The 25,155-nt window shown below is 42.1% G+C and overlaps 1 protein-coding gene across 4 annotated transcripts in view; it reads right to left on the reverse strand.

Annotated features, from left to right (window-relative positions):
- MAPK8IP3 (mitogen-activated protein kinase 8 interacting protein 3) overlaps positions 1 to 25,155 on the reverse strand; it is a 64,975-nt gene that overhangs the window by 28,399 nt on the left and 11,421 nt on the right. The window contains exons 5-10 of one of the 4 annotated variants that reach the window (XM_026071591.1): positions 21,982 to 22,005; positions 17,940 to 17,991; positions 12,300 to 12,546; positions 9,312 to 9,414; positions 6,484 to 6,602; positions 1,414 to 1,425 (exon numbers count right to left, since the gene is read on the reverse strand). In XM_026071591.1, coding sequence (XP_025927376.1) covers positions 1,414 to 1,425; positions 6,484 to 6,602; positions 9,312 to 9,414; positions 12,300 to 12,546; positions 17,940 to 17,991; positions 21,982 to 22,005 — 557 coding nt within the window. Of the gene's footprint in view, positions 1 to 1,413; positions 1,426 to 6,483; positions 6,603 to 9,311; positions 9,415 to 12,299; positions 12,547 to 12,766; positions 13,536 to 14,993; positions 17,841 to 17,939; positions 17,992 to 21,981; positions 22,006 to 25,155 lie in introns of those variants that run through there. The other 3 variants (XM_026071592.1, XM_026071593.1, XM_026071594.1) reach the window with 3 other exon arrangements.

Below are 25,155 nucleotides of genomic sequence, written 5' to 3' on the forward strand. Positions count from 1 at the left end.
AGCAAACAGTGCAGCTCATCAGCATGTGTAAGTATGTGTGTGTGTGGTGCCAGCATATGCCGTGATGATCAGTAGGAACTAATCTACACCCTGTTCTGCTTCAGCCCAGCCTAGCAGGGATTTACACCCGAGATTTCAGAACAAGCTCAACTTGAGCTCACGTTTTTCTTCCATCTTCATCATTTCCCCTGGACTAACCACCTTTGGGCTTGCCACCCCCACAACAAAGGTAACTGAACAGACATTATGAATAGGGTGAGGGAAAGACAGGGGGAGAGAAAAATAACAGGCTGAGGGGAAAAATATCAAAGCTCATATTTGGCCTTTTTGCACAGACCCAAATCCATTTTCTTACTCAGACAAATTCCACCTAAATTTTGGTGGGAAGTCTTCTGAGAGAGGACCATGAAAAGGTGGCTTACAGTAAAAGAGTAAAAACAGTTTGAGCTAAAAGAAAGGATGATGCCATCTCTTTCTTTTTTAACCTTACAGACCCAGCACCAAGAGGCAGTGAGTCCACTCTAGCCTGTAGGCAGAGGCACACGAGGGAGTTCATCACTGCACAGTATTATGCTATGTCTTTCAACACATTGCATCTGTGCAAGTCACCTGCCTTTATTACAGAGAAGACCTAATCCAGCTTGCACTGAAATCAGGACACATCCCCTTGACTTCATCTGAAATTGCATTAGGGCCCAAATGCATTTTATGGAAATGTGAAAATTCTGCAAGTGCAGGGCCTTGGTGGCCGAGCGTGGCCCTAATGCAGTGAGCCTCTTCCACAAAAAAAAAAGACGACAGAGATATCACCTCAAACTTCTGCCCGGAAGACAAAGCTTCAGCAAAAGGCAGAGGCTCTGCCATTCTCTAATCCATCCAGAAAGCAATTAACTGTCTTTAATTTTACTACAGCTATTCCAGAAGAGGGTCAGTATGCATTAACTGACCTGTAATGGGCATCATGCAAGCAGAGGGATTCCTCAAAGCTTTGTTCACTTGGAAAAATATGGAAAACCTAACTTTGATTTCTGTGCCCTCCTGAGCTCTCCTCAAAATACAGTTCCTGTTCTGACAAAAAGAAACTTCCCACCCCATAGAAAGAGAGAGGCACAGCAGGGTTTTCCCAAGACCCTGAGTGACAGGCCAGTGTAATACAGTGGAGCAAACCGGCAAAAAGCCACAAAAAAAAGCTTATCAAAATGTAGCAGCATGAGAGCACAAAGCAGCGATGTCCTACTGTCTGGGGACCCACCAGTGTGAGGCAACCAAGCAAGGCAAAGGCGGGACAAAGTCCGCAAAGCCAACCGTGGGTGGACAAGAGCAGGGGAGTATCACACGTGTATACCACGTCATTCAATCTCGACAAGGAAAAAAGAAACAATGAAGGAAACTGAATGGAGGAGAGATACACACCTGAGAACTCCCCTACGGGCCATGTCCAGCGAAGCACAGAGAGACAAGGGAAAAAAAGGAAGTGAAAAAAAGGATCAATCAGTGACCAAAACCAACAAAATAAAAATTTTGTTTAAAAAAAAATTAACAATGATTCAGCCATTTCAATGTCAAAAGGCATGAAATAGTAAGGACAGGACCTGCCATGACTGCAGATGGCATGATTCTACATACAGGACGTAAAAAAATCAAGGATAGGTAACCCGCGGTACAACTGGAACCACAAGCCTTAGCTGCTCCCAGTTTTTCAGACACCGATCTGAGGAGATCACATCTTCCTGGACTGGATAAACCTTTATTTTCTCAGTCATGTATCGTTAAATGCAGGGCAATGGCTAGTTTCCACTACCTTCTCATTCCCCCTCCCCTCATGAGCAAAAGATAAATCCTTTTTTAGCAACCAGATTTTCTCAGAATAAATGTGTACTTCAAGGACACTTCAGTCTGCAAAAGACAACCAGTTGCATTTAAAACAGTTTTTGACGATATAGCGCTGGGACTGGGTGTGGTAATCTCATTTCAACTTCTGTATAAAAAACTATATATAAACTTACCGCTAATATGGCTGAATTTCTGTCTTCACCACAAAACCCCTGTCATTTGAAGGGGAGGTTTTAGTCTCCAAAGCAAACACAGGCAGGTATCCTAAAACTGAAAGGAAGCACCTCCCCACAGCCCACAGCCAAACGGCCAGTCGGCCTTCACGTCCCGATTCCCATGGGACAGTGACGAACAGGAAGGGGGGAGATGAAAGAAGGGGGAACGTGATCAGGATCAGTCCCGCAAAACCTAAAATTAACACATGAATATGCAGGACAATAGGCCAAATAGATAGCAGGACCGTTCATATGGCAGTAGTGAGAAAGAAGGGAATTCAGTTAACAATTACTCTGGGTAAATAATTGTTCTCATTCCACATTTTTCTCCAAACTACATCCTATATGAACTAATGTATGTAAAGCAAAATTAGTGAGAAAAACAGACTTTATTTGTAATTTTATAATCCAAAATTGCAAAAGAGAGTACCAATTTTGTACCAAGAGACGTTGGTAGCTTTGCAGATATCCACAAGGCAAGAGTGAGATTTTCCAGTCAAGAAACAGATGTGTCTTCCAGGTACTGCTCAAGGGTAATTTCCATAAGCTCCTTTTATTTTAAAGTCCTCTTTAATGACATTTCTCTTTCTTTAAGAAACTGAGTCCAAAAGGCAACAATACCCTTCTAACACTGATTTCCAAGCTTTGAGTGACCCTAGAGGAAGTATTTGAATTTCATTTACACTGCGTAAATTTCATTTACAGCAAATTCTAATTTTTAGAGAAAAGTGAGCTCCAAATATGACCTAGAAAGAGAGAAAATTCTTTCGGCTTGTGAGTCTTGTTGCTTACATCATGTCCATATAGCACAATTTCCTCTGCGACTCTTCAGATTCAAAGATATGGAAGGAAGAGAGAACAACGTATCTAACAAGAAAGGCAAAATTGTGAATAATGTTGACAGATTTGTCGGTACTGAGATCTAGCCTCTAGCCTCCAGCTTTAGCAGATATTCTTAGTGCTTTCTATTGCACATAGCCAAAAAATGTACAAATTTAGTTTCTTGGTCAGAGAAATTGGACATCTAAGATCTCTCTCTGCCTTCCTCCCTTTATACAACCCTGACAGCACATGTGTTAATTTTAAGGGATACTTAAAATGTCTGAGGACTGCGCAGGCAGCCAGAAAGCAATAAAAGGATTAGTTAGATTAATATTTCTGTCAGGAAACTTATAGAACTAACTGATTTCACCCCATCTCGTCTCCCAGACTTGCAAAGGGTTGGGGAAAAGCCCTCCTCTTCTGCTGGCCCAGCACGCGATAATCTGCACGAGTTCTGCTGCTCTGCTCAAAACCAGCAAATCGTCCCAGGGAGCAGCACAGAAAAGCTGGTAAATGACATATCACATAGTATCTCTTGAGAAGCTGGCAACAAAGGGTTCGCTTCGATGTAGTTTTCAGCAGCTTTGTGTAAGGGATCTTGGAACACATAAAGAACACAGAAACTTTCAGAGAGTTTTTAAATTCTTCATCATTAGCAGATCAATCCTGTTTTACCCATAAAGAAAAGGATAAATCCACAGAAAGAGGAACCTTTCAGGCCTGGAAACATAGAGCTGTTGACTACAGTGTAATACTCCATCTGATAAAGTATCAGCTAACACTTTCTAGTGTTAGACAGGGAGATGAGTGCAGATCTCTCTACAAAGCATTTTATTTATGCAGGTATAATTAAGCTCTTGCTCTTCAGAATGAGCTTGCAAATGCTTTTATTAAAATGGATTTTAGGTGTTTCATTCTCTCTTGTATTTTTCCATAGTATGCTTCATAAAAAGAACAGAGAAAACAACACCTATTTAGTAAGGTTGAAAATGTGAGACCCATTCAGAGAAGGACTAACAGACACCTAACACTAGACACACTATCCATAACAACAACAGTGCTAGCCTGGAGAAAAAGATCGGCTTTTATGCCTAATGAAGAGGGATCAACATATATTTCTTTTCTAAGCAAAAGAAAGGTAAAGATCAAACAATGTCCCTTCTTTTCCAAGTATTTGGCACGGCGAAAAAGGACAAACTATCTCTACAAATGGAAGTAATTTTATACTTAATTTAAAAATTAGAGCTGTGGATATTAAGGTGGTGGTTAAAATCTAGGTGGAAAGGAATTTGATCTTCATAAACTAATCTTACAGGGGCACTGTTCAACAAAGTCACTGCATATTTTTATTAGAAGTGGTAGCTCCCAAACAACAGATGTCTCAAGACCCAAGATATGTCACTGATCTTCAGGCAGCCTTACTTAAGAGATGAAGCACCTTTGACTTTAACTGAAACTGCGGTGCTCAACTTTGCAAGGTCTCCAGTTGGACAACTAAAACCTTTGGCCCTTTGAAAACAACAGCTCCCATTTCTCATTGATCACTGTGTCAGACTACAGGATTCATGATGTAATCCAACCGGCAAGCGGATTCCAGGAAGGCAGGCTTCCAGGAAAGGGGAAATAAATTGTTCCAAGCAGTTCAGATACCAAGCAAGTCATTTTCCTGAATAACAGCTTTCAGAAGCTGACCATTCCCCGATGCCCCAGCCATTTTGGGGAAAGCAGGAAAGCAGCAGCTGGCACAAAGGATGTATGTGATCAGTGGCAGGTTGCCATATACCATACGCTCTTCTAAATGAGAGAGCACCTGAAAACCAAGAACAAATAGTTGGGCAATGCCAAGATTCTCAGTGGCTGTAATGCTTTGATGCTGCTATGAAGAGAGTTGTCAATGATGTATGGAGGCTGGTTAACCAAAATTCATGCCACAGAGGGTAGATGAAGCTTTAATGTGCACATGTAGTTCTTACTGTCATCTTCACTCTCAGCAGTACTCCCAGCCCTTCTGCAATCACTGCTAACACCCAAGTTACTCCCAAAACTGGAACTCCAGCTTTTCCATAAGAACTTCTAAACTTAAATTTTGAGAGTATCTGTACATGTTGGCTCCAGTCATAGGCAGAGAAAGCCTGGAGTCTTCTATCGATTTTTTTCCTCCGCCAATCTTGAGTTTGGAACAAACAATAAATGTCTGAAGACTATAGCAATGGTCATCACTCCTTTGATTTGTGTCATGCACAACAGCTGTCTTGAAGAGCTAACACCATGCTTCTAAAAAAATAAAAATCTATCTACATCAAATAGCTATTGCAAGAGTCCTGGCAATAGTCTGTAACTTGTTCTTACATCCCAAAGTTACACAATTGCCTATAAAAGTATCAATTTCAGAGATTTTGTACTAGATAAAGCACAAAGTACTGGGCTAGCCTACTTTTCAGTCTTCAGTCCTTTCCTTCACAGTTAAGTCATCAGTGAATAGGCTAAAAACTATCTTCTCTGCAGCAAAGTACTCTTTCAGAGATGCAAGGATCATACTCAAAGGTGACGTAAATATCTTTGTAATTTTAAATCTTGCAAAGACGAGCTGCTGCAATTCTGTGTCATGATTCAGCTGATCCTGTTCTGGATTTATATCCAAAAGCTCTTCAGTAAAAACTGTCTTTCCAGAACCAATTATGAGATAATCCATAAGCAGCTCTTATGTCAGTAATCACCAGAAAGGAAAGTTATGCTTTCAAATCAGATCTCTTGCTACTCAGTGCATGAAAGGCACTTTGTCCTCATGTCTCCTAAGGCTCCTTAAATTGAGCAGCAAAACTGAAAGTGAGCTACACAGTTTTGAACTTTATCAGCTGTCTGCATTGTCTGAGTATTCAAACCTCATTGGTATTGTCCTGATTCAGGAAAACATTCAACAGGACAAAGAAGACAAAGCACATGCTTAAATTCTGCTATGAATTATGGTCTACATAGTCAGAGACCAACACCAAAAGGTAAGGCAAGGGCTCAGACTCCAACCAAAAACAAAGTTGCTTCTCTGACTGCTTCAAAGTCCTAGTCAGGAATGTGGAATATAACCAGACTTTGGATATGACAAGCTCCTTTCAAGATCAGCCTAGAAAGAGATTACATTCTCAGATTGACTATAAAAGGGTAAAAGCCACAATATAGAACAAAATATCTCCATATGAAAACAAAGAACTATTGTTTGTTAAAACTTCAAAAGTTAACAAAAGGAGTTACTTTATTGCAGACTTCAAACAAAATCTTTATTCTAAGTGAAGTTGTTACTGTGCAGAATTATCAGGGAGAAAATTTGGGTGAGGAAAGGGAAGGAGCAAGCTTTGAAGCATTTGTGCAGAAGAATCCTATACAAAAATGCACATAAAGACAACCCAAATTAAAGCTACCCAACCACTTAAATTAATTTCTAAGTACATATTACTGTACTGCTGGTACATATTTCAGTGACAGTATGCCCCAAATTTCATGCCATTCTTAAAGGACACAGACCCAAAGTGCTGAAAAAAAGAGAATTTAAATACTTCTAAAACCTTCACATAGTTTTCACTATACCAGAGAGAACAGAAGGGTTCTAACAGGTTTTTACCTAGCAGATCTGCTCCTTCATCAACATCCCCAATAACCTCGGACCCTGCTGTGGAAAGTTCATGATACAGAGAGTCTGTGTTGATGCCGAATGCTTTGTTCACAATCCCCTGTGTCGGGCTGTTGTTGGAAGAGAAAAAGCAAGGACTCTTGTTACTTGGCAACATTTAAGCTACAACATTCCTCTCTGAAATGCTGAGCATCGCAGACCATTGCAATTAAAACAGCGAGAGCTTTATACCTGTGCACCATGGGCTGACTCAGTGAATGTATTAAGTAAGGAAAAAACACATTTTATTCCTCATATCAAGGTACTTGACAGTACTTATCACGCACAACCTCAACAAAGCTGGCCTAGCTGGTTCCTTTTAAAATCATAATAATTTCTGACTATTAAGTATTTGACGGAAAACTTCAACTCACAGAAGCTCTCAAGTCTGACTTTTAAGACTGTGCAATGATTCCCACATGCCTATCAAGCTAGATAGCACCCTTTATAGCACTAAGATCAGATAAGGATTCAAATGTTGCAGACAACAACTGCTTTCTTTTTTCTTTCCCAACTAGTAAGTGAAATTAGCCTGAATGGTTAGTTTCTTCTTTGGGTGAGTTCACATGCATGAATTCTTATTCACATGTCAGCAAAATGTATTTCAGTAAAGGTAAATCAAAGAGAAGAACTTTGGAATTTGTAGATTGAATGTCATCTAATCATATCATAGGGGAGCACACTCCCACATCTTAGTCTCTTTTCTACCATCAAAAATCTTGTATTTCTTGACAGTCTCATGGCTCAAACAGAAAAGAGCTGTTGTGGGAAGTCACAATAACAGAGGGGGAAGCCACCTCTGGGATTGTTCGTGCATATTCCAAGAATGGGTATTAATGTGGGTATAAAGATTTTTAAATGCCCTGCATTGTTTGAGGGGAATCAGCCAGCAGGAAGAGACACTGAGCAACGTTTCCAGCAGTCTAAAAGAAACATCAGTACCACTGGAGGTTAGCTCAAGTTGTGTGGCTTTCTTCTTACGCAAATCATGTCTCAGTGATCAAGCCCGGAAGCTATAAATGTGTTGTGGTAGCTGTCTCTGATATTTCAGGAGTACAATATGCTACAGAAAAAGGAGGAAAAGTAAGTTTTTTTAACTACAGAGCTATGCAGGCATGTGAGAGCAGCCTAGGAGCACTGAGGAATTACAAATGGGTGCCGTGACTGCATGAGAATTAATCAGTTCACATGCTGCCTAATGGACAACCGCAAGTGACAATAAGCAACCAACATTCAAGTTCTGACTTGAAGACATAATCCAGCTTGACCCTCTTTGAATGTGTCTTGAAGTGTTCTGGTTTTAAAAAGCAGCAAGCATGCTGTTCAGCAGCTCCAGAGTTAGCTTGTATCTCTTTCCTGTGGCTTTCACTCTCTCTACCTGGATCACAGATTACTCTGTCCAAACAGCTTTCAGTGGAGCAATGTTCTCCATTCATTTCTCCTCAGGTTCAAGACTGATCATCAGGCTTATCTCATCAGGCACCTTCATCTTCCTCACGCAGAGCTGGCTCAGCTACTTGGATTCCTCCTGCTGCTGACTCTAAAAATTCCCCACATGTCCTACATATTCTGAGAGGAGCTTAACTGCAAATACAATCCAGTCCAAATTATGACTACTATAGACTGATTCACAACTGAGAAATGCATCTTTTATTGCTGCTCACATACACTTCTAGATGAGGGTGCTCAACAGGGGGAATCCAGTCCAGATCTGGACTGTGAGAAAGTCTTGCCTTGACTTTGTCAGGATAATTTCATGCATTCCTGTATGAGTTTGGGGGTTGATTTTAATGAACCCCTGTAAAATTACCCACCAGACCTTGGTAAAAATGAATGAACGAAACTAGACTAATAATTCTAGAATAACAGCTGCCTCACAGAAACATGGTGTCAAAATTAATATCCTTTGGGGAGTCTCCTGTTTAACACAAAATGGGTTATAGACAGAAACCACAGCAACACAGGACTTCAGTAAAGGTCCACAAACTTAGACTCTGTCAGGGTCCTGAGTGTACTAATTGGCCTTAATTGCCCTGACCAGCCTCACCTGGGACCCCCACCCATGTACCTTCTGTCCATTGGTCCAAGGGCTCCATATAATCTCAGACCTGGGCCTTTAATTCTTATCTGAGCTACACTGTAGGCGTATCTGTCTTCAGCCCTGTCTCTTGCTGCTCCTGGCTAGTCCCTGGCCCTAACTCATCCCCTCACCTTGCTTGGGGTTGTTGATGGAGCCTGTTATTAGCACCTTGCTCAGATCCTGCAGGACTGCACCTGGGTCAGTGAGGGCACTGCCTGTGGTGGGGTCACTCTCAGCTCCTGGCTTATCCTCCTTTGGGGAGCAGCCCTGTTCTTGCTGTTCCTTGACACTTACAGTACATAAAACTGAAAAAAACTTGAGTTTTAAAACTGAATTCAGAACTGATCTCCTATTAAACAAATGCATCTTCTCCTCCCCTTGAAGACTTAAGCCTCTGTCCCCTTTTCCCATCTTGAAACTTCTGATGGGATGTTTCCTTGTCCTCCCTGATCCAGCAAGGCAAACTACCCTGTCTCAAATTAACCCAATTCTGGGTCAGCTGGACAGGTTCCTAGCAAATATCCAGCTGACGTTTTCCTTCCCTTGAGAACCTGAAGAGGTTCAGGACCCCTCATATTTCCACTAAGGAGAACGTATGGGCTTAAGCAAAGAGCTGCATCTTGAACTCAGCGTGAGCCACAGCATCCATTCTTCACTCCTCACAAAGCCAGACTAAACAGTGGAAAGTCGCAACCAATACCTGTTACCAGTGCGTTCCAGGCGGGGATCTTGACACATATCCAGCTCTGGAGTAGAGTCTATGATGTCCTGAACATCAGACCACTCATCACTGCTTCCCATCCCTAGATAAGACAATACATATGATCTAGAAGATCAGGACTCTCAAAGGATGGTGTTCCTGGAAGGGACTTCTGGGGCTTTGAATATCAAGACTTCAAAACTTCATGGTGTCATGCGCAAAGTGTTTAAACAGGAACAGGGGATGGTCATCTGGAGTCACAAAGGCACCACTTCTGGGAAGGTAGCCTTCACAATTCCAGAGCAGGAGGACACATAACTGCAAGTGACCCCCACCTCCCGCCATACCTGGGTGCCGCCAAGGTCATTGGGATGGATCCCCAGTACAATGTGACAATCAGAAATACTCCACCTATTTAAATAACTTCAAAATGAACTTTCTGTCTCTCAGTAAAAACCCTTCACTTACAATGCAGCTTTGGCCAAGATCTAAGAACACACAGTAATTTTTTGCTCTCTTCACAGAGATTACTTAAGTTATGAATTGGTATTGAGTCATTTTAGTAAAATAATTTGTCAGTACAAATTCTCAAAGTTACAACTGGCTTAGACAGACATTACAGTGAAATTTCACTTAAAAGTTGCATTGTGCTATATATGAAATCTAGTCTGTTTTTGTATAATCTATCGCCTGAAGCCAATATTCAAAGAAAATAAGCAATTTCCCACTGTTGTCGTTATATGTATTACAAACCAAACTGTTCAAACGCTCAGAATTATACCAATCCCCAAAAAGTAGTGTGAACACAGGGTCTGTTCAAATATGAAAATCTTGAAAGATTAAAGACTCATTTGTAAACTACATTAGTCCCTTAACTGTGTCAGATGTGAAATTTTTGACCTTTCCAAACAGCCTTAGCAGACAAGCGTATAAAGAAAGCCCCTGACAACTTGAGCGCTGATTTTATTGTTTTAGGCTGGCATTGTGCACAAGCTGGCAACAAATGCCATGCCTGAAGACAAAGCTTGATGTGTATCTATTGCCAAACTAGGCATCTATACCCCAGTGGTTTTCAGGCTCACAGTAACAGAGCATTCCTTCTCTTTATTTTTTTCAAGCTGAGAAGATTTTCTGCAAATGCCTTTGAGTACCTTTTTTGCAGGTTCTGCTCTAACACATTTGCATCCCTGACAGACAATTATTTATGCATAAAATACATAATTAAAATTCAAAGATCTGAGTTTCTCTGCAGCATGGAGATCTGATCCTACATTACATGTGAGAAATAGCTGAAAAGTTGAATATGCAGAGCACTTAACAACTATCAGCCTTAAGCAGATTCCACAATACAATACTTTCACCAAGAAAATACAAGCTTTCACATGCACAAGGACTTCAGAGTTGCACTCCTATGCAAAAGAGCAGATTTTGGCCCAAGAAAGCTATTGATGGTAAACTAGCTCATAAAGCAGCAACTGTAAAAGTGACTGTAAGGACAACTATTTAGAGGGCATTAGATCTCTAGCTCTCTGAACCCCATGGAGAAATACTGTAAGGCAAACTTATCTTTGAAGCAAATCCAGCATTATCACTGGAACTACTATAGCAATTTTTCCTTTCCTGTGTGTCTAGTTCTCGCTTATTCTTGTTATGAGCAATTCCTGTCTCTGCCACCAAAGACATCCATGTTCAATTTATCCAGTACTAACGCTTACACTGACCTGCCTTGGCCGAGATCACAAAACAGGTAGCAATTTAACAGTTGGCTATGCAGAAGCCATATGCTTTTATAAAGAACTACACTGGTGTCTGGCAGACTAAACTCTATGATCTGGGAGCCCCTCAGCTGCTAATATAAATACAGAACGGGACTCAAATCATAGCAACCTCAGCCAAAAGCTATAACAAAAGATGTTATATATTGTTTTATAATTTTAATTTGCCAGAAGCCCAATTGTGAATATTAGCAGAGGAACTTCCTCTGCATTACAAGGATTAAAAGTACAATCCCCTGGTTCAGATGCTAACCTTGGAGACCCAGGCTCATGCAGGTATTCCTGCACAGACCTTCTTTATGATCATCAGCTAGTTTTACAGTACTTTTGTATGTAAGTTCGTGACCTGTGAAACAGATCATTTCTCATTGCTGCTGCAAATCTAAATACAATACAGGCTGGGGGCTGCTTAGATACCACATTGATAGAGTTATATTAAACACCACAGAAACTGGCTTTCATCATGTTATTCCACCATTTTGTTTATTTAAATAGCCTGGTGCTAAAAGCTTAGGTGACGGCTTTCCTCACTAGACACCATGAATTCAAATCCACAGAGGACTCCGGCAAGTGGAGAAAAAACAACTGTAACTTCCAAAGATTTGAGGGGTTTCTTATACTGGAAACAGACTAAAAGAAATCAGCTTATTTAGCTTAGAAAAACAAAACTCAATGGGGATATAATTGCTACTTGTAAATACATCAGGGTGTGGGATAAACACACGGAAGGGAAAACAACTATTTAATCTGACTGACAATTTTGCCATATGAACAACGGGGTATAAAATACTTACAAATAAATTCAGACAAGAAATTAAATGGAAGTTTTTAACTATCAGATTGATGAGGTCCAGAAATAGCTCTCTAAAAGCCCAGTTAGACTAAGATGGCACTTGACTGTTCAGGAAAGGGGTTCTATGACACAGATGAGTGCAGCTGCAGGGGACTGAACTCAATAACCTATTCCCATCCTGAATATTCATGAAACTAGCTATAAACTAACTGTACTACTGAAAATTTTAAAATTTTCTACCCAGAAAACAGCTCACATCCAGTTAGCGTTTTGACGCTCATATATCTTTCTAAGGAACCCTACCTCAAATTCTACACTTAGGAAGCTGATTACCCTTCAGGTTCCCAGCCTTTTCCTGTTACAGACAAACAAAAGCACTGTGAAGTCAAGTACTTTAATGATCAAATCCAGTTTCCATACCTATGCTGACGTTCCTCATCTCCTGTGTGACCTGAACTTCCATGTTCCGGCTGTTCCGCTTTTCTCGCGCCCTCTTATTGCTCTTGGCTGTGCCATTGTATTCACTGACGGGCTGGATGCTCTCATTCAGGGGGGTGACAGCAGCAGAGGGCACAGATGACGTGGGAGTGTTGGACTTGGTTCCAGTGGTGCTCGGTGTGGCAGCTGCTGAGGACTGTCCAGATTCGGACATTTCATCTTGGGGGCACTATGACAATTCCAAGGTGGGAGAAGAACAGAAAGGGAAAAGCACAGCTATACATTTCAATTAATCTTCCATGTCTTGGTTATGGCTGCCTTAAAGCATTATGGAAAAATGAGTCTCGTTCATCACACCAACTAATGTCCAGAGCTCACTGGTCACGCTTGGCACTGCAACCACAATGAAGCAGTGAGTTCTCGTGCTGAACTCAGCAAGCAAATCCTACCTATTTAAGGACTGATATCCTTCTTCCTTTACTGCTTAGCATTGGTCTTCAGAAGTCACAGCATGTGATCTCTTCATCATGCATCTCAAGGAAGATGGCCTTATCAAAGTTGAAAAGGACCTGCAACTCCCACTGACTACAGTGGAAGCTGAAGGGTTTTAGCACTTGTAGTAAGCCAGGCCAACGTTTTCCAAGACTGAAAGGCAACATGGATACTGCTTGGAAAGGATCTGAATTGGCCTTTTAGAATTTCTGGATGCTGTCATTACTGTAAGTCATTACAACAACTGGGGTGATAGCACTTTGAGAGAACAGAGAAGTATTTTTGACACTAAACTGCAGAAGCAAAGTGCATACCAAGCTGGGATGGTCTAAGTTTGCTAGCAGGGAGACCTGTGTCCGCCTAACACTTTATGCAGAAGCCAGCCAGGCATGGATCCAGCTTGACAACAGAGTAGAAGCAGATATGATCTCCCCACTTCAAAATGACAGAAGACAAGACCCAAGAATTCAAAAATCAGAAGTTTACAAATTAACATATGAGATGGATTTCCAGGATGAAATGTGCACAACTGGGTCTCAGATTTGCAGACATGACAGCCCCATTTCTTGCAATACCACCTCTTGAAAAACAGGGGAGGTTTTCAGGACTCTGCCAGCATTTTACACTGTGATCCTTGTTTGTCAATTAAAGCGGCACTGCTTCACAATTCGGCAATTAACTTCCTAACCAACAGAGTAATCACTCCCAGACCCAAATGAGATCTCCCTGTTCTTCATGGTAGCCCACTCTAATTACTGCCTGCAGGGAGATGAAAAAATAAATTTTCAGAGTTATATGTGATAATGAGTTGCAATTGGGTGCAGTGACATTCAGTAGCTGCACATGCAGACCCAGCTACATTCTTTACTACTTGCTTCTCCTCTCCTGTGCAATTGATAGAAAGCTTCTGATTCTGCTCAGAGGCTGCTTCACGCCTCCCAGCCTTGGAGCTGTGATGCTGTTTCACTTCACTAATTTGGGAGTTTCAATCTGTTGTTCTAATAACAACTTCATAACATGACAAAAAAAATTCAAAATGGGATGAGAGAGAAGACTAAAAAATGGTGACTTAACCCTTTGCAGCCATTTTTTTTAATCTGGATTCTTATTAACATATTCCTTTAATTAGACTGTTCTCTGTGTGCTTGATCTTAAAATATCCTGCTGTACATTGCACTATGGAAGTCAAAGGTTTTACATTGCATCTGTGCCTTTATACTGGAAATGATATATTTTTAAACTACATTACCATTAAATATGTTCCACATTTTTGGTATATTGTTCTTGGATTGTCAGTCCAAACAACACCCACATCCCCGCATGGACTTTCAGATCATCTCCCTGAACATTTGCTGATTTTTAGCATCAAAACTGAGATGGGGACATTTTACTTAGGCTGCTACATGTGAAAACCACACTTCCCACCTCTACCTCATATTCCTGTTCCAGGAGCTATTTTTCTGATGTGTAAAGAAAAAAATATCAGACCAGAACAAATATGACCCAGTAAGCCTTGCGCTACTTCAACTGCAATCTGCCCACTGTGCTTTCTAATTTACAAAGGGACAAAGAGTACCAAGTGTAAAGTACAATCATAAAACCTCTTTCCCTCAAACAAAACTTCTCTTGTTCAGAATTCAGAGATGTTCTTGTACCCCCTCTATGTCTACAGGATAACCACAGTCTCTGAGGATCTTCACACTGTAAAATAGACACCCAGCTGGGTCCAGTGTCATTCCTTATTCTTAGGAACTAGATGTCATTCAGAAACACTGTATCATCAGTGTCTATAGGGCAATACTTGTATCAGAAACATACCCTGTAACCTCTTACTTACTGACATACTCTTCCCCTCACCCAGAACGCACCAGTGACATAATCACTCTGATCTTATGCTTACCCTTTGGTTATACATCTGAATTTTACATTTACCTATAAAATGTCCTTCATAAACCTACTAGCCTGCTTTGGAAAAACCCACTCTCAGACTGTAAATACTACCAAGGCACTCCTCTTAACAATCCAGAAGCTCTACTAGACTTTGCTGAATCTTCTTTCTATTTTCCTGAATGCTATATTAATACTAAATATTCCACTAAGTCCACAGCTCTCCTCTACAGCTGAGGAGGCATCTTCCATAACCCATAGCTCGCCCAAAGAATACTCTCCATAACCACCACTTACCTACAGCCATACCTGTCAACTTCCTAAACATCAAATGTGTAGTAGTGACCTCCAAAATGCATTGCAAAGGCCCAACATTCATAGCAGTCATATGTCACCATGAGTAGCCACAATTGTATGGTTACAACACTGAAAGCATAGTACATAAAAACAAAAACGTTAAGGACTTTCATCTCCAAAACATTACATAAAATAAAGGTACAACTGAATGTAAAAATAAAATAATACAATGACAGAAACCAAAACAAAAAATAGTAATAATAAGTATATAAGGACACTTAAGATAATAACTACAGTATCACCCCTGGAGAAGGAAAACTAGTCAGAAGATTCAGGATACACACTTTGGGAAGGTGAGTTAAGTGTATACAGTTGATGTCAGCGAAATATCAGAGCTGCCGAAGAAGAGAAGAGGAGCACATCAGCAGTAATGCTGAGATTTCAGCCATGCAAAATACTTAAGAAATAGCATTTCAGTCAGAGAGTGCGTAAGAGTGCAGGAGGAAAATCTCCACTCCAAATTGCAAATCTAGTCAGTCAGTCAGTCGCTTCCTTTAATTATTCATACGTTTGCTCCATACTCTTAGGAAAGCCACAGTAATACACTATCCATCTGAGTTTTTCGTAGCCCAAGCACTCCAACTGCACCTATTAGCTACCCTCCTTAAATCCAGCGTCCGGTTCCCAAATTCCCCTAACAAGCACCAACAGCAAGCCCAGCACTACTCCAGATATACCTAGAGCAGTGCACTACTACCTCTGCACAATGTTCTCTTATAACCAGAAGTGGATTTTTGGCCTGACATCACCGGCAACAGATTACAAAGAGATCCAGTCAGCAACCCATTATCTGAATGTGGAAATCAAAACTTTTCATTTATCTGAATTCCTGTCACATTCTCTTGCAATGCAGACACTGAATTACTGTTGAGTACCACTCAACACTTACTAAAAAGCTTTTAGAAGCTCTGCAATGGTGCAGCTGAAAGAATTAAGCCTTAGCAAGTCTGTGGAAGATGGATCTAACCCCAGCTTCCTTCCAGCTCTCTTCTAAAAGCTAACCCCTGCCACACACGCCTGATCATTAGAGAGTTCTGGGGTGCGTTTACACCATACAATATAGCACCATCTGGAGATCCCAAGAAATAAACTAACTCCAGAACTGGAAGCAGTATAGTCTCTGTAACTTTTGGTTGCTGTGTGTGTCCTTGTAGCAGTGCTGTGTTGGCATAGCACCATCCTGCTTGAAGAAAAATGTTCATAGAATATCTTCATTTCCTGCTCCTTGATTACATCACTGCACTGTGGCATTGCTATTCCCTAATTTCAGGAACTGCACTCCAGAAGTTACTGTAGGACCTGATGGACATTTTGTGAGATGCTATGTTTCCCAAACCCGTACGCCTCTAACATTAAAGCAATGGTTGGGTTCCAAGAACAATCTCCATCCTATCCAAGGATCTTGCTTATGCCCACATTATGCCTTTAGATTTTCAACTTTTGCAACAGCAGAGGGTTGATGCAGTGCTAAGGTCTGCGCTGTGCTGGGCCTGGCTGCTTTCCAGAGGTAGAGTTAAAAAAGAGAAGTTGCTGCTTCATGTTCTGCGTACCTTTTTGAATTTGTCTGCATTACTTGTGCTGTACCTCTGCAGAGTCGTCAGGCCAAAGAGCCATTAGTATAGTCTGGAGACATGCAGAATGGCTATAATAACATGTTTTTTTTTTTCTCCTTCTCTTTACTGTCTTAATGGATTTTACAGGATTACTGATTTGTAACTTTTCAAGAGGAAGACAGTATCCTCTTAGGTTGCTTTAATATGCGACATATGAAACACCTGATGCTCTACAAATTCCAGTCAGGGGACAGAATATTCTATCAGACGCTTTTAAAGCAGACCTGGAAGCAGTTCCAGGAGCTGTGGGAAATCCGTGGATATACCGCAAGCAGAGTTGGGTACATGTGCTATGAGCTTTCAGGCCTGTTACAAGGGATTTGTGGAACATCATTCGAGGACAGATATTTGGTGGGACTCTGAACTGGTGAGATATTAGTCACCATGTATAGTCTAAAATGTGAACAAACACACAGAACTGTCAACTAAGAGTACAACTTCTGGGTCTTTGGGCTCAATACAGTCTCTGAAAGGTAGAGTAGAGCAGAGCATCACATGCAACAGGCAGGACAATCCAGCTGCTTCAGCGCAGATGCAATGCTGTGAGGTTTCTGGCAAGCTGCAGTGCCGAAGGCAGTGTATTGAAGGTGACAAATGCAAGTTTAGAGCAAAAAACTAAGTGTGCGAGGAAATGAAATACCTGAAGTGCAGTGTAAGACTTGGGTATTCAGATAGGATTAGGACCCCTTTTTACTGAAGATGGTAAGTCCAAAACTGTGATCAGTCAGAAAGGACAAACACTGGAGAGCAAATGCAACCCAATGCCTGGTCCCAGCTGATGTGCAGAAGCATTGCTCTTATAAACAGGGGGGGTGGACAGGTTCCACCATTTCCTCTCCCAAATAAACTATAAAAAGCAATGGATTTATCTTCCCTAAATCCCTAACTGCCTCCCCACACACTCCTTTCCACTTGAGGCCAGCCAAGTAAAAGAGATTAACACTGAGACGAGAAGGTGACAAGAAGCATGAGGAACTCTCAAATCCCTCCCCCACTGTATGTCAGATCTGCAAAACGCTAGCCTCCCACCTACAGCACAGCTACCAGAAAGAGCAGATGCCCAGGAGGGAGAGGCTGCAAAGGGTTATGGACACAGACTGGTCTCTGTCTTAATGAGAACATGGGATGCTATTGACAGTTGGAGAGTGGGAAACCCTTGCTCCGTGATGGTCTATAAAACCTTGTAGCTGGAGTTGGACTGCAGCTGGCCGAGGTCACTCAGGTGCCAGTGGTCCAGTGTTGGGACGATCTTGGCCCCTATCTGCCCACGTACCATTCCATCCGTGAGGGGGAAGACGTTCAGAGAGTTAGGACGTTCCTTCCTGCTAAACAGAGAAACAGAGAGAAGGGAAAGCAATTGGTTAGCCACTCACAAGATTCTTACAGAAAAGAAACCACACACTAGCTCACATGAAATATTAAGCACCAGAAATTGAATTGCACTCCTGCCCCTCACTCAATAGCTGTGTGGACTCCGAATGCCCACACTTCCATGGTGTTGTCTATTCAGCCCCATGGTGGCTACTGCTAGAGTTGTACATCTTCCTGGGGAGACCCTATAGAATGGGGAAGGGGCCAAGAGACCACAACAGACACAACTGACTTTGCAGTCGGTATGAAAGATTCTGGGGGAATGAAAGCGCAAGGGACTGTGAGTCAATGTAAGTCAACGTATCCTCTGAGAAACAGAAGGCATTGTAGGAAAATAAGCCAAAGCAAACAACTCTCTTCTGTGAATACCATGCAGCTGACACCTCAGAGCTCCCATAGATCCTAGAGATCTCATCACTGAGTCACGAAAGAGGCTTAAGTGAGCATCACCTACGTGGCACTTCTGTATATCCCAAATCTGGTTTGCTCCAACAGCAGAAATCAGACTTTTGGATTACTTCAGGTAGAGTCACTAATTGCATTACTTAAGGAAGAAAAGTAACAATTGCACTCTCTGATCACCTCTCCATATCCATGTTATAATCCATTCAAAATTCAGGATATAAATGAACATATAAATGAACATATCAGTCACATGGCCAGATGTCTGTAATGATGTTTTCTTCACCTCTCATTTTTTCTGGCAATTGTAGGTGACTAGCTAGCTTTGGGTTTGATCGTGAATATATCAGCTGGCACAGATTTTAAGACTAAGTTCCAGTGGGAGAAAATCTAGAGCAAGTAGCGGAGGTGGAAAAGGCTGCAGCAGCAGGCCAAAACCAGCACCTGTTTTTGTGCCAGGGAAGCAGGCTTGCGGGGACCAGAGCAGACATCCGCTTAGCAGATCTCCTCAGCAGCCTCCACTAGCTGGGTTCCAGTGGCCCTCCAGTGACAAACCAAGCTGAACCTCTGTGCAACATGAACCCAAAAAGGAGTTCAATAACAATACTTCACCAATTTCTTTATGGGTCTATTCCCCTTTGCTCAGTTTCCCACTTACTGGTACAGGAAGAGGTAAAGTCTTCCTATCTGTACACCAGAATTAGTAACACTAGACCTTAATGTGTCATTCTTTAATGATCATCAGCACTGGTCTAATTGTTATGCAAAAAAATGTTTGGCTGTGCAAAAGGTAAACAGATTTGCTTAACAAATCAATATTGAGATTTCAAAATCAAACTAAGCAGATGGGCTTGTCAGAGTTAATGCACCAGGAACAGGGCGGGAGTAAAGAGTCTCCTCTCAAATGCAGATGCATTCTCCTTCTCAGTGGGGCTCCATGTCAACGCTGTGGGATGCTGCTCCTGGACACAGAGATCATTTCTCCTGAGACCCGGCCAAGTGACCGTTACAACTGCTCCTCTTGCAACCTTGCATGAAAAAGACTGCAACAAAACCTAAGACCCCTGAGACCTGTGCAAATGCACTAACACAGAGGCTGATGCAAGGGCCAGCTCATTTACAGAGAAAGGAGCAGAGTGTGAATAGAAGAAACAATGTTCGCGCAGAAAAATCAAAATGCCCAGCTGTTCCCTCCTCATTTTCTCATTGACCCAAGGCACTGTGCTGACATGCCAGCGTAGCTCATGGTGAGGAATAATTGCTTGCTGTGGCCCATCTGTGATAGGCAGAAAGGCCAGAAAAGTGTTTCCTATGTAGCTCAGCAAGGAAACTTGGGATACACTTTTCCTAAGAATCTGCATTTAAATCTTCTCCTGAATATCCTAAAGATTCATATGTGGAAGCTGCATAGAAAATGGACAAATCCTCTTACAAAGGCAGCACATAAATGTGTATTTTAAAGGCTCACTAATCACAGACACAACCTGAATAAGCTTAGTTTGGTTTACAGAGTAGATACAATCATCTTTCAACATATTCAAAAACAGATTCATGTTTAATTGGGATTATTAGCTTCCTTTTAGCCTTTCCACTCAGAAGGAATCCCTATAAGGTGCTTGCTACTTTTTGAAATTAGCAGTCACTGCAGAGTTTTAGAAAATACTCCATGGTTGTTTGCTTAAATACTGATTAATTATCTCTATCCTGCCATTTATACCTGTTCTTAATATGTCATGATGACGGATTTGTGACAAACTATATTTATTCTGACTTACTACATTTACTACTAAACTACCTCTCCTGATCCTACTGCTATCATTCCAAGACCCTAAAGAGCTGCAAACGTGTTTTACTTTCTAAATAACTTACTAGGGAAACTTTTTTCCCCCTAATATGAAATCTTCACCCCTGTCACCATACTGATCTAAAGCCCACAATAAGCTATAGTCAATTAGGTGCAAGAGACCATGAAAAGATTCAAAACTATAAATTGGAGCTTTATGCCACGAAGAGGGAAGATTGCTAGTTTTATGATTAAAGATATAATGGCCCAAAAGTCCCAAACATCCTTTTTTAAAGGAATCACTCCACTCAGGATGAAAAACAAATATTTTAAGCCAGTTTTAGAGCTGCTTTAAATGGTAGTTTCATATCTTTCCTCTTTTTCAGGTTATAATGATGGTCCTAAGGGAGTCATGCTTCACAGGCGGAGAAAAGCTCCTTTAACTCTCTAAAACATTCCTAAAAGGAGTTTATTTTCTGCAAAATAAATGGTGCATAGAGAACACCTAACAGTATGCTATAAACACTTTTTTGATGCTATGCTGGGATGGCTTAACAAAACTCACTAGCTGCATTGCCATTTCTTAAAAATTTAGCCATCTCATACGCATGCTGACAGAAACATTAACTATACTACCTCTTTAGGTAATCTCTGCCAGATTTCTCTGGGGAATCCACAGCTTATTTTTACATTCCTATGCAAACACATACACAGTTAAGATGGAAGGGGATGCAGTACTCAGTGTACAGTGAATGTATGAACTGTACACTCCACGCTGAACAAAGCACAGAGGCACATGGTCTCAGTAGTGTCAGAATCTGTGGGATCTTCAGGAAAGCATTTTAACGCAGATTGCTAGGAAAACTGCTTTCAAAATTTCCTTGCTGAGTTGCTTTGGAAACACTTTTCCGTCCCTTCTCTATCTCCTGGAGAAGGGGGAAGGACACAAACTGGAGAAGAGCTAACTGCAGCTTTCCAGTCCTGGGGCTGACTTTACCAATTGGGTCTTTTAAAAAAAAAAAAAAAAAGTAGTTTAGAGTATCCTCAAGGCTGGTCTAAATTTTGAGTGCTCACTACAGTCCTTTGGAGCAACCACCATAAACCAAATCTTTCCCATATAGAGGGACTCTTTTTAAAAATGATTTGTTCCACCTTGTGTTTATATGGTAAATGTCAAACTCTTCAAAAAAGGGTTTACAGTAGCCAAAACCTGGGATCAGGATGCTTTTTCAGCAACATCCTAAAGCTTATAAAACATAACCAAACTGTTTGTTTGCCAACACTTGAAGATGAGAATTGTTCTCTTTGCAGGCTCAGGGCAGAGGACTCATTGCCCAGGCCACAGTCAGAAGTGCCTTCTGAGAGTCACCAACAACAGCATGCATCTCTGTCCTGCTCAGAAAACATGGATGCTTTGTACTGTATGGTAGCCTAAAGGAGAAAAGATCTTTAAACATTCAGGGATGGGAAATGTAAACATCTGATTGCACGGGACTGATTTGGTTTTGGGATCGAAATTCAGCATCTTCTGCTTTTGAGCGCACAAGCTTCTTCCTGACATATTAACGCAGCAGCTTGCTGGCTCCCCTTGCTTTAGCCTGACAAACTGTCACCTGTATGAGCAAGTCTAACACTGATACCAGTAGGCAGAGGCGGCAAACAGGCCGGTACAGTACATTCCCAGCATCACACCATTGCCACTCAACTGCAACCTCCAAAACGAAGATTAACAAAGTTAAGATGCAGCAATAGGATTTACCTTTTCCTCCATGGCTGGCGATGACTGCAGTGACAAACATAACAGCCAAAACAGAGCGGCAATCACACAAGAAGCGAGACAAAAAAACAACCATTAGAGAGCAAAGGTCATGCAAACGTGCAGCCCTCCAACGGACACGGTGTATCCATGCCCCCATACTCACACAGTGCAGAAGTGCACACCCCACTCCTCACCCCTCTCCGATGGCGAGAAACACCCACGTACCCTGACAGTTCTTGCACAAACGTTTCTCAAAGTGATAGGCAAACACACTTAGAGCATTCGTGGACTTATGCAAATATGCACCTATGTAGTATAACCACACAAAACACACCCAAGCACATCCATGGATGAAAATGAACAAATGCATTCATGTAGACACCTAGGAAGGCTGTGAGAAATGTATGCCCGTACCTCCCCCCAATGCACATCAGTGCACCGGGATGCACAAATGCTGGTGCTCATCCATACACAGCTGTGTAGTGACACAGAAACACATACCCAGCAGAAATGCTTGTGCTAATACAAATACAGAGCCACACACACACACAGGAACAGTGCAAAGCTTGAAATGAAGGAAAAAGCCCTGTTTCCCACTGGTTCTTCATACAAATTCAGGTCAAAGCCCTGTCAGGGGCTTTGACAGACGTACAATGTATAGCCTTTCTCTTTTTTTTCTCCCCCCTCTTTCAGGGGACTAGCAATAGGCCACACTTAAATCCATGAAAAACTGCCATTTCTCTAGTACAGAGAGACAACTCCTGATGAAAGTTTTGCCCTTCACCCCAGGAGAATGGTGGTCTTGCAGATACTACCAGCAATGCTTTTCACTGCACTTCTCTTTCACTGAATGATAGCATGAAGTCACAATTAACTTGAGCTTATGAGAAACTTAGGGAAGGGAAATCTCATTAAAATCAATTTCCACCATGCAGTCCAAACTTGGCAGATACATCTAAGAGCCACCATTTAAAACAGGGAGGCTCTGAGCACGCTTTTGCCTATATTATTTTTATGTTTTACAGTGGAAGAACTTCTACAGATATATAATTTACTGAAGGATACGTGGGAAGAGAAACAAGCCTAACATCCTCATCCCATTAATGTTGTGAAACAAGGATCAGCCTGGGTTCTGGGAACACGCTAAATTCCCAGACCACCAGGGAGAGAGGAGAAAGAAGAAGAACAGTCAGGCACAAAGGAGCTTTTATGAATGACACCTGCTCTTGTATTCAGAACATCTACGAACTACCAGTTATTTTTACACCATGTCTTATCTTGCATTCTGCGCCCATCAGGCCTGTCCCATTTGCCTAGAAAGACTGCCGTCTATCTTTTGCTATCTTTTTTTGCCATCTTTTTTTGCCAATAGATTTTTATATTTTAAACAATCCATTTGGATACTGAGTTCACCATAATCTTCAATCAAGAAATGGCCAGAGTAACTGGCAGACACCGAACGCTGTATTTTGTAATTATTTTTATTATTCTAAATCTCTGTCTGTTGTGAGATTAATTTACAATTTTGCAGAAAATATAACACCAAGATAACTCACTACAGCCCCTTTAATATCCATCACAGCCTTTAGTTACTCCTCTCTAGAGGAAATACTGTAAAATATTCTGTATATATTCTGGAATATTTGACTGTCAGAAGAGGAAGGGTAAATACTTGACCAGGGAGGTTCAAGCACCCTTTTAGCCAGGGGTAGGGAGAGGTCCGTGTAAGAGCCAGGCCCAGAACACAGCCAACAGATGCAGCAGTTTGCAAAGAAGGAGTCCTCATCTCAGTTCAGACCAGCATACACATCCTCAGGTGTGGTTCTGATGCACCACAGTGCATGTTCCCCAGCGGCTGTGGGAGTAGCTGTCCTTGCTATGTCAGAGGCTTTGACCCAGACAGAGCTTCCGATGGAGGATGCAGCTCTGCAAGTCTCAGGTTGCAGGGAGGCTGGGGCAGAGTGTCTTCCTTCCTGCAGGAGGTGTGCTGCTGTTGAAGAGCTGTGTCATCAACAGAAGGAGTTACAGGAGGAGTTACAGGATGAGAGAGAGAGAGATGGACAGGATCTTCTTGGAGACCCTACAGCTTCAAGAGCACTAACTGCAGTGGAGACACAGGCAGAGTCCATGTCTAGCAGGACAGTAAATGAAAACTCCAAGGAAGGTGAAGGTTGGAAGCTGGTGACTCCTAGTACCAGGAGGAAGGCTCCTGCTCCTACTAAAGGCTTGCAGCTATAGAACAGGCTCACCGCCCTCAAAGCTGAGGAGGAGCCAGATGCGCTTTCAAGCAAAGCATCTGGGCTGATGGACCCTGAGCCATTTAGGAGCACCTGGAGGCAGCAGCAAGTGATAGTAGTGGGTGACTCCCTACTGTAGGGGACAGAGGCACCCATCTGCCAACCTGACCCTTCATCAAGAGGTTTGCTGCTTGCCAAGGGCTTGAATCTGAGATATGTGGAGAGTCTGCTGAGGCTTGCCCATCCCTCTGACTATTACCCCCTGCTGCTCTTCCGTCTGGGCACCAATGATACTACCAAGGACAACTTAAAGTATCAAATGTGACTAGAGAGCTCTGGGTGCAGCAGTCAGGGGTATGGGGACCCAGGTGGCTTTCTCTGCAATCCTGCCAAGGAGGGTGAAAAATGTGAGGAGGAATGGATGGAGTCAACTGTGAGTCAACAATAGGCTGCGTAGCTGGTGTTGGTAACAGGGTTTTGGTTTTTTATCACCATTGGACCCTGTTAGAATATCCCAGTCTACTTGGGAGAGACAGGATCCACCTCACTAGGTGGGGCAAAAGCATCTTTACCAACAGGCTGGCTGATCTGGTAAGGAGGGCTTTAAACTAGGAATGATTGTGGAGGGAGAGAGTTACAGGGAACACACAGTCAACAAAATAGGACTTAGGTGGGGGCACCTCCTGCATTTGCATGTAGATAAGGAAGTACCTACAAGATAGCAGTATGGGGAAACCTCTCACACCCCTTCTGGGAAAACAGCACACTTGGGTGCCTCTCTGAAGTGCCTGCACCCTAATGCATGCCGCATGGGGGATAAGCAGGAGGAAGCTCAGACAACTGGAATGCTGCAATGGATGGATACAGGCTCTTTAGGAAGGACAGGCCAGGAAGGTGAAGAGGGGGAGTTGCCCTTTACATGAGAGCAGCTGGAATG

The sequence above is a fragment of the Apteryx rowi genome, unplaced genomic scaffold (assembly GCF_003343035.1).
Source record: "Apteryx rowi isolate R43461 unplaced genomic scaffold, aptRow1 scaffold_329, whole genome shotgun sequence".
Lineage (NCBI taxonomy): Eukaryota > Metazoa > Chordata > Aves > Apterygiformes > Apterygidae > Apteryx > Apteryx rowi.